The sequence below is a fragment of the Mus caroli genome, unplaced genomic scaffold (genome assembly GCF_978045245.1).
Source record: "Mus caroli unplaced genomic scaffold, Mus_caroli_1 scaffold_4, whole genome shotgun sequence".
In the NCBI taxonomy this organism is placed as follows: Eukaryota; Metazoa; Chordata; class Mammalia; order Rodentia; family Muridae; genus Mus; species Mus caroli.
In genome coordinates this window covers 148,047,423-148,057,707 of record NW_028227259.1, presented here as the reverse complement: position 1 = coordinate 148,057,707, position 10,285 = coordinate 148,047,423, and the positions used below count along the sequence as shown (strand labels likewise).

The window sequence follows — 10,285 nt, the reverse complement described above, 5'->3', positions numbered from 1 at the left end:
CAGGCTGTGTATGAGCTCGCAGAGAATGGTCTGCCTCTGCTCTGAATGCTGGGATAACAATGTGTCTCCATACAGGTATACTTAATATCCTACAAGGTTTCCCTTCAGTCTTACTTGCCCCCCTTTGGAGTTTTGTTTGGAGACATCTCGTGTAGCAAAATATGGCTTGGATCCTTTAAAATTGTGACCTCCAGTGTCTGGTCCTCCTGCCCCCATCTAAGTGGTGAAGATAACAGGCCCGAGCCACCACCATACTTGGCTTTTTTGTTGTTTTCTGGATTTTTTTTTTTTAATTGTGTTCTGTGCTTGTTGGATTCTATAATGTATGCAGTTCTTAGTAACCAGAGAGACAAGGCAACTTGGTTTAGAATGGAAAGGCAAAACCTCATCACCCCTGGTACAGTAGTCCATGCTTGTAACCCCAGAGTCCTGACTGACACAGGGAAATGGCACAGTGGAACTCAGCAAGTTCCTGGCTCCCAGGAATCCCACACCTTCCTTGCAGGCTCTTGATGGTATACCAACTACTTTATTTATTTATTTAGTTAGTTTTAAATTCCCCTGAGCCTACAACCTGGCTCAGAGGTCGGATAATGTGAGAATTAAGCATACATAAGAGTTAGTGATCAGCTAGCTCATGTATCCATGAGAGAGGGGCTGCAGTGCCAGCTCAGAGGACGCTCGGGCTGTCCTAGTGACCCCGGAAAGAACGCAGGCAAGTATAAAGTGCTCATCTGTTGTCTTAAAAGTTCAGACTCGTGTAAACAGCAGGATGGGAGCCCATCGGGAGCAGGGGCCTTGCAGACCCACTGAGGGTCTTTAGATGTAGATTTCCTAGGTGGCTTATGCCATGGGCTGGCCTGCAAGTCCCAACACCTATGCGTGTTCCCAACTCCGGATCCTGTTAATACTGTGGTTAAAAGTGTAAAAGTGGTTCCATAGGCCAGGCAGTGGTGGCCCATGCCGTTAGTCCCAGCACTCAGAGGCAGAGGCAGGCAGATCTGAGTTTTGAGGCCAGCCTGGTCTACAGGGTGAGTCCAGGACAGCCAGCGCCACACAGAGGAACCCGGTCTTGAAAAATCAAAACAAGCAAAAAAAAAAAAAAAAGAAAAGAAAAGGTTGTATAAATTGTATGGTCATATTGGTGTCCATTTCTGCCGGGACCCCTCAGGTAACTGTTGATAGACAGATACCACCATACCAGCCTCACAGAAGCCACTCACAGTCAATCAGTCTTAAGAAAAAAACAAAACACAAAAGCAACAACAAAAGAACCTCCCAAAACTGCCAGTCCATTGTGCCGGTCAGGGTCCAGTAGAGCTAAGGCACACTTGAGCCGCCTTGCCCTGGGCAGGAGACGCAGGCTGTTCTGTCGGCAAGCACTCTGTCCAGGGCCCGAATCATGACGTCAGGCATGTGGTCAATCAGCATCTTTGGGCCTATCAGGATCTTACTGAATTCTGCTTCGTGTGCCCACCTCGCTCTGTACTGGGCAGCAGAACAGCAGCCAAACCTCGAACAGAAGAGAACATCCATTAGTGAGGCTGCATGTGGGGCAGATCCCAGTCACACTCAGTGCGTGGGCGTGACTCACAGGTCGCCATACTCACCTCCCTGAACCACCCTCCTCTTCCAGGTGGATGATCCTGCCAGGTGGGTACAGAGTGGGGTACTTGGTGGGGGAGTCCAGTGGGGAGTCGCTGGAACAGTAGCCCGGGGAGTATCGAGTTAGAAGAGTCTGCTCTCCAAGAAGAGGCTGCGTCAGGGCCCCCTGGTTGCCCTCATCCAGTTCAGTTGGAAAGTTATCAGGGCTCCCTCCAAACAGTCCGTACCAGCAGCCATGCAGCAAGATCTTGTACTAAAAGGCGAGACCCAAGGACTTAGGTTGGTCTTGTGCTGGGTGGCAGCCTTCAGGCAGCCCTGTTTTACCACAACCATAGAGCCACCGTACTTGGAGCAATAGCCAAAACCCAAATCGTGTGTATATATACACACGTGTGTGTATACATATATATGTGTATATACATATATGTGCACAGACATGTGTGTGTGTGTATATGTGTGTGTGTGTGTGTGTGCTAGAGATTGATCCCAAAGCTAAGATGTATACATACTAAGACTATATCACTGAGCTAACCCAGGAGATGAGTGCTACTTTCTAAAAAACTATTAACAAGAAAGCCTTGAATTCCATCCTCAGCACCATATATAACCAGGTATGGTAGTGCACACCTGTAATCCAGCACTTGGGAGGTAAAGACAGAAGTTCATGGTCAACGGCTACACAGTTCAAGGCCAGCCCAGGATACCTGAGACCCTATCTCAAGCAAAAACGAAAAAGCCAGCGGTGGCCTTTAATCCCAGTACTCAGGAGGCAGGGGGAGGGAGATCCAGGACAGCCTAGCGCGACACAGAGAAACCCTGTCTCACAAAAACAAAAACCTTAGATGTCTGGTAAGAAGCGAATATTAAATTTTCTGGTTAGCAACAGCATTTTTTTAAAGGGCAAGAAAATAAAAGCACCTACAGCCCGTGGCACACACTTTGGCAGTGGTTTGAATACTGTCAAAACTCCCATGGACACACATCTAATCTAGTCTTTAAGAATATCGATCACATTTATTTTATGTGTTTCTGTGGTTGGCGTGGCATATGTGTGTGGTGGGGGTAGAGGGTCAGAGGACAAACTGTGGGACCTGGCTGTCTCTCCTCCAACCCCTTGGGTTCCAAGGACTATCCTCAGACTGGGCTTGGTGCCACATGGCTTACCCACTAGGCTTCCCTCCCTCCCTCCCTTTCTAAAACTACCCAATGGCAATAGAACTGGGGACTCACACATGCTAGGCAACTGGTCTACCACTGAGCCCCAGCCCCGCCCCCTCCTTAGCTTTCCTTTGCTCTGCCTGGCTCGGCCTCACATTTTTGGCAGTCCTACCTCAGTCTCCCAGGTGCTGGGATTATAGGCCAACGCTAACTGTTGCCCCCCTCATGGCTATCAGCCTCTATTGGTTAATGTCCTGTCTTCTCTTTTCCTGTGAGTGTGGGTTTGAACCTAGAGCCTCTTGAATGCTTAAGGAAGTGCTCTATCACTCAGTACACTCCCAAGCCTCTGCCATTGAAACTTGTAATTACTTTTTTCTTTTTTAAAGTTAATTGTATGTGTGTGGAGATGAAGACTGGAGGGAGGACGGAATGCTGGTCAGACAGTCTGGCAAGCAAGCTGGCCCTAGAACTTCTCATAGTCTGTACGTGTCAGCCTTTGTCTAAGGCTGGGAGCACCGTCACTGAAAGCCTGGGAGGATGGTCACAGCAGCCTGGGCAGTAGCATTTCCCAGCTGTCACTCTGCATCTCAGACAGCAGAATCCCACAGAGGTCTGTTCACAGGGCAGAAGGAGACAGAGCAGGAAGTGTGCTGGCCAAGAGGCTGCAGCTGCGAGCCACTGCACCAGCCTGCCCCTCTGGGTGGGACCCCTCCTGCATGCTTCCTCCTGGCTGAGCCGTTGTTACCTTTGGCTTATTGCAGTTAGCGATCACTCTCAGGATCCTCCTCTTGAGGTCTTCCATGTTGGTCACACTTAACCTGTTTGGTAGAGAGCAGACCGAGCTCAGCACTCGGGGGGTTGACAAGAGCCTGGACCTCTGGGCCAACCTCAAAGCACACTGACCTGGGGATCACATCCATCCCTAGGATAAGCGACACAACGAAGTCCTTGGAGTACTCGTAAAGGGATTTGCTGGAATTCAAACAAGAGACAAGTCAGTCTAGGTTCTGCTGCTTCAGAGGGACAATAGAACAGCTGCCAGGGTAAAGTCAAAGTCCCAGGACACATTCAAGAAGAGAACGCGCCGGGCGTGGTGGCGCACGCCTTTAATCCCAGCATTTGGGAGGCAGAGGCAGGCTGATTTCTGAGTTTGAGGCCAGCCTGGTCTACAGAGTGAGTTCCAGGACAGCCAGGGCTACACAGAGAATCTCAAAAAACAAAAAAACAAACAAACAAACAAAAAAAGAGAATGTACAGCTAAACCCTCAGATGATCCCTGGGACCCAGCAGACCCAGATGGCACAACCTCCCAAGGTGCCCTGGCAGTATCTAAGCAGGAAGAGGCAATTCCAGTGTGCACCTGTAAGGCCAGGCTGGCCCAGGGCGGTGACACAGGCCTGTGATCCCAGCCACTCAGGAGCGTGAGGCATGAAGACCGGCCTACCAGGGCTAGACTGAGTTCAAGGTCAGACTGTGTTCCTATCTAGCATTTAAGCAGTAGAGGGAGAAGGATTGAGAACTGGGACTGACCAGCCTGGGCTACATAGTTAAGAAACTATCTAGAGAGCATTAAAAAGGAAACATGTAAGTAAAATATAAAGGTGACTAGCAACTAGGAAATATAGACTTCTAGTGCAAAGGACTCTTGGAGAGAATAAGAACTTGGGGACTGTGTTGACGCTGAATAGAAAACAAAGCTAAGTAACACTAAAAGGCAGCCCTCAAATCGCGCTTGTAATGCAGCTTCCAAACTGACCAGGCTTCCAGTCTGGGCACACCTATAGGACCAGCACTCATGAAGCTCACGTGGGGAGCTCACGACTCTGAGCCTAGCCTGAGCTACATGATGAGATCCAGGCCAGGATGTAAGACCTGGTCTCACACCCAAACCAAACACACCCCACACTGTTTCTGCATCTCTGTCTTCCTTGTATGAGTTATGCCTCAACACAAGCAGAAACTTGTTTCTGACCTTTGTAGGTCACTCAGCTAAGCTGTGCAGAAGGACCAGAAACCCACTTCCCGTTTCTCAATCTCTGATGCCTTTTATCCAGCACGTGGCTGTTACCGTAACACTACAGAGAGACGGTCAAGTCTGGCTCTGAGTGTGGCTGGCAGGAAGCATACAGCGCTAAGACCATCCACTCTGAATCAGGTCCGATTCCCCAGTGGTCACTACCATTTTCTCTCCCTCTTTTAGGATTTATGTGTGTAGATATGTGTGAACATGTGTGTGTGTGTGTGAACACGTATGTGGTTGGCCACAGAGGCCAGGCGAGTGTCAGACCCCCAAGAGTTCGGGTAGTTGAGAGATCTGAACTCAGGAGCTCAGAGCCGTCTCTCCACCCTCCTACCTTGTTTTCAGTGTAATACAGACCAATGCAGGTGGGACACAGCATGGGTGAATGCGTACTGTGGACAGGAGCACAGCCACATTAAGGACTCAGTCCTCAGACCCACAGGGCTGGGAGTGTTGACAGTGTGCAGAAGGGTCAGCCACAGCTTCCTCTTCCTGGATGGCTCCGCCCCCAAGCCCCCACTGAGACACATTGCCCTGCTCTGAGCACTATGTCATCACCCTGCCCTCATTCAGCGTAGATGATAAATGTGCCAAGTGTCAGGGCTGCTGCAGCATCCCACATCCCCATCAGGGCACATGGCCACTTGATCCCAGCCTTGTTGGACATGCTTCCATTGTTTCTTATTGCCCATTGCCCCAGTCAGGTGAAAAAACACATTCCCCAACAACAAAGGAAAAATAGCCGAATTCAGGCTGTGGGATAAGCTCTTCTCAACAAATTACCTGGTTTCTTATAGAAATAAGGGAAAAGATGCCTGCAGAAGTATGCACCTGCAGGACTAGTGCTCCTACTGTGAGATGTTGCACCTGCAGGACTAGTGCTCCTACTGTGAGATGGGAGGCAGAGACCTGACAATCAGGACGAACAAGAAGTTTGCGGGCTAGCTAACCTGGACTACTCAGTATGGCAGAAACAGAAGACCTGGCCTCAAAACAAGCTGGAAGGAGAGAAATGATTCCCGAAGGTTCTCTCCTGACTTCCAGATGCACGCCATGATATGCATACCTGCATGCATACAGCAGTAAAACTTTGAATGGAGTTAAGAGGGGAAAACACCATGAAGACAGTTACAAGGCAAATCTGCCATATCCAAGGTAAGGAATAGAACTTGGATCCGCTGCAGACAACCTGGGAAACGTTAGAAATTGACTGGGGAAATGTGATCAGAAATTACTTAAGAATTTAAAATCTCCCCAGCACCTGGGAGGCAGAGGCAGGCAGATTTCTGAGTCCCAGGCCAGCCTGATCTACAGAGTGAGTTCCAGGACAGCCAAGGCTATACAGAAAAACCCTGTATCAAAAAACCAAAAAAAAAAAAAAAAAGAAAAAAAATTTAAAATCTCTGTCTTGGCGCATGCCTTTAATCCCCGAACCAGAGAGGCACAGGCAGGAGGATCTTTGAGCTTGAGGCCAGCCTGGTGTACAGACAGAGTCCTAGGACAGCCAGGAGCTGTTACACAGAGAAACTCGTTTTAAAACAACACAAAACAACAACTACAAAATCTCTGTCTTGGGGCTGGAGAAGTGGCTCAGCAATTAACAGCACTGGTTGTCTTCCAGAGAACCTGGGTTCAAATCCCAGCACCCACACGCCAGCTCACAACCATCGATAACTCCAGTTCCAGGGACCCAACACCCTCACAGACATACAGGCAAAACACCAATGATGATAAAACAAAACTAAGTTATATTTTGAAGCTCTCTCTCTTTAGCTCTAGTACTTACAGGAGCAATGGCATGCCTTAGACTTGCTTCGAAGCTAGCTTTTGAGCATGCATGCTTGTGTGCACAGACACTGTGCTGGAGATAAGGGAGGCATAGAAACAGCGATGTGTTCATAGATGGTTGGAGCTGACTAAATTGAAGTTTACAAACTACATTATACTTTGTCTTCTCCCTTTCAGGAGTGGTACTCCCTATAATGCCCAGACTTGGACAAAAGGAAAGGTCTTTTGCCAGGCATGATGGTGCACAACTTTAATCCCAGCACTCAGGAGGCAGAGGCAGCGTAATGTCTGTGAGCTCAAGGCCAGCCAGGGCTGTATACTGTCAGGAACAAAAATCAAACCAAAACAAGGGATCCTTTTTGCAGTATATTTGATCACACTGTGAACCCCGAGATTGTGTTATTTACTGAAAATACCCTATTTCTAGGTGTGGTGTGGTTCAGCCCTTAGCATACACCTTCAATTCCCAGCAACCACATGGTGGCTCACAACCATCTATAATGCAATCTGACGCCTTCTGATGCAGCTACAGGGTACTCACATACATATATGCAGTAATAAATAAATAAATATGTAGTAAATCTTAAAAAAATATTCCAGGGCCATTTGCTCACCTCTAAGACTGATCAGTTTAAAAAATGAGAAAAACAAATGAAAGTGATGTCTAATTGAGTAGCAGAAAAGGTGACAAATCAGAGACAGATCTGACATAATAGGATCCGCCCAACTCTCATAGGGAAGAGGAAAGGGAAGCTACCTAAGAGAGCAAGGCAGACAGAAGGAGAGGCAGTTTCACCTGGCGAGTTTTAAAGACACAGGTGAATGGGAAGGAGCCAGAAGATTGGAACAGACTGTCAGTCAGTCTGAGGCCAAGCAGAACGACTCAGTCAGAGGCTGAGAGAGAAGCCAGATTAGTCAGTTTGAGCCAGAAAGTTGGCCGGCCAGCCAGCCAGAGCTCAGAGAGAACTAGAAAGGGTGAGCTTATTCAGCAGTCAGTCTCAGAGGCTGAAAACACTTTGGGCCTAGATTAGACTGTACTGAGGCCAGAAGCTTCCAGGCTGAGCGAGGCGAGGCCTAGGTCGGCAGACAGAGGGAGGCAGTGAGCCTCCCAGACAACACTCGCCACAGGGGAATAAAGGATACTTTTACAGATCTTTGATGTGTTTTCTGTGTTTTTCAAATGTTCTCATGAATATGCAGTGTTTTGTTTCGACCTTTTATTTATTACTTATTCATTTATTTTTTTTAAAGATTTATTTATTTTATGTATGCGAGTACACTGTAGCTGTCTTCAGACACCCCAGAAGACGGCATCAGATCCCATTACAGATGGTTGTGAGCCACCATGTGGCTGCTGGGAATTGAACTCAGGACCTCTGGAAGAGCAGTCAGTGCTCTTAACCGCTGAGCCATCTCTTTAGCCTGACCTTTTAGTTGTGAATCCTTAATTTGAGTCTTTTTTTGGTTGTTATTATTTTTAGCTTTATTTATTTTATGTATATGAGTGCTCTATCTGTATATATATATTAGCATGCCAGAAGAGGGCATCAGATCACATTATAGATGGTTGTGAGCCATCAAATGGTTGTTGGGAATTGTACTCCAGACCACTAGAAGAGCAGCCAGTGCTCTTAACCGCTGAGCCATCTCTCCAGCCCATTTCTCTACATTTTAATTATTTTTAGATTTACTTATTTTTAGTCTTTTTGTTGCTGTTGTGACATAAGTCTCTTTTTTTTTTTGTTTTGTTTTGTTTTGTTTTGTTTTTCCAAGACAGGGTTTCTCTGTATAGCCCTGGCTGTCCTGGAACTCACTTTGTAGACCAGGCTGGCCTCGAACTCAGAAATCCGCCTGCCTCTGCCTCCCAAGTGCTGGGACTAAAGGCGTGCACCACCACGCCTGGCCATAAGTCTCTTTTATAATGAATGCAAAAGTTTACATAGCATGGTTCAGTCAACATACCCAATCAGCTAGGAAAAAGGAGTTTTTTAAACTCATAAAAATAAGGAAAGGTCTTGTTTGTTTGCACCCATAGCATGTGAACCGCCTTGGTGATGGACGAGGTGACCACCATCAAGAACAAGTAGAGAGCAGTGATTGGGGGAGATGGTGAAGCGCAGGGGAGGATCACAAAAGGGCTCAGCAGCGGAAAAACACTAGCTGCTTAGCAGAGAGTGGAAGAGTAGAGCCCACTCCTCCAAATCATCTTCCAGACATGGCGCACCAGGGCACAAACACACCCACACATACACCTTACACTCACCCGTGCTCATGCAAAGAAAGGCCACTTCAACTAAGAAAAAAAAAAAAGAAAGAAAGAGAGAAAAGAAAAGTTTGAGGCTGGAGAGAGGCTCAGTGGGTAACAGTGTTCCCTGCTCTTGCAGAGAACCCAGCATCACTCTGGGTGACGCAGAACCACCTGCTGCGCTCCAGCTGCCTTCCTCTGGCTTCCATGGACACAACATATGTAGGAGACACTCATATAGATATACATATAACTTTATTTTTCTTTAAGTGGTATTGAGAATTGAACCCAGGGCCTCACCACATGGTAGACAAGTGTTTTAGCCATTAAGCTATATCCCTGGTCCTAAAATTAAGGTCTTAAAAAAAGAAAAAGGCAACCGTGGGGGCTGAAGAGATGCCTTGACAGTTAAGAGCTCTTGCTGCTCCTCCAGAGGAGCCGAGCTCAGTTCCCAGCACCCAGGCTGCGCAGCTCACAACTGCCTGCAACTCAAGCTCCAGGGGGACCCGATGCCTCTGTCCTCTATAGGTACACACACACACACACACACCCAATGCTGCTGTCCTTTATAGGTGCACACACACACACACACACACACACACACACCCAATGCTGCTGTCCTTTATAGGTGCACACACACACACACACACACACACACACATAATGCTGCTGTCCTTTATAGGTGCACACACACACACACACAATTACAAAACTCTTTAAAAAAAAAAACCCAAAACTTAGAATTCTGTCATTTAGCCAGGATCACAATTCCCAGCTACTAGGGAGGCTGAGGCTGGAGGATCAGTTCAATGTCTCCCTCAGCTCTGTATCAGGTTCTAGGCCCGATTTAGTCTTTCTTTGGTTACATAGTATTTCTTTTCCTTTTTTGACGTCTACCCCACCCTAACCCTGTAATCCTCCTGCCTCAGCTTCTTGAGTGCTGGGATGACAGGTGTGCGCTAGCTACCCAGACTCCACACCTGCTAGGTGAGCGAGAACTCTACTAACTGGGCCACAACTCGGCTTTACACAGCGCTGTAAACACACGTCTGAGAAGGAGATATAGTTACACTATATAAACAGACAACGAGCAGCTGCCTGATGCATCCTGCGGGAGCCGGAAGCCTTACCTGAGCAGCCCCCTGGGCGGGGAGAAGGCATAAGCACGGACTTGTGGGTAGGCCCCCCGGAGCATGATGGCTAACAGGGCCGCAGCGCCGGCTCCCAGGCTGTGCCCCACCAGAACGAGCTGGTACTCCTAGGAGACAGAGGGCAGAGGGAGTTGAGGCCCGGAAGAAGGGAGATAGAACGTGACAGGAACAGAAAATAGAAAATGAACAATCGGGGCTGGAGAGATGGCTCAGCAGTTAAGAGCACTGGCTGCTCTTCCAGAGGTCCCGAGTTCGATTCCTAGCAACCACATGGTGGCTCACAACCATCTGTAATGGGATCTGATGCCCTCTCCTGAT

The 10,285-nt window shown here is 48.0% G+C and overlaps 1 protein-coding gene across 2 annotated transcripts in view; it reads right to left on the bottom strand.

The window, feature by feature from the left end:
- Nucleotides 1-509: 509 nt before the first annotated feature.
- Nucleotides 510-10,285, bottom strand: part of Daglb (diacylglycerol lipase beta) — a 39,727-nt gene continuing 29,951 nt past the window's right edge. For both annotated transcript variants that reach the window (XM_085837409.1, XM_021161880.2), the window contains 5 exons: nt 9,947-10,074; nt 3,667-3,735; nt 3,509-3,581; nt 1,611-1,858; nt 510-1,513 (listed from right to left, as the gene is read on the bottom strand). In XM_085837409.1, the coding sequence (XP_085693535.1) occupies nt 1,321-1,513; nt 1,611-1,858; nt 3,509-3,581; nt 3,667-3,735; nt 9,947-10,074 (711 nt within the window). In that variant the 3' untranslated portion in view covers nt 510-1,320. The remainder of the gene's footprint in view (nt 1,514-1,610; nt 1,859-3,508; nt 3,582-3,666; nt 3,736-9,946; nt 10,075-10,285) is intronic.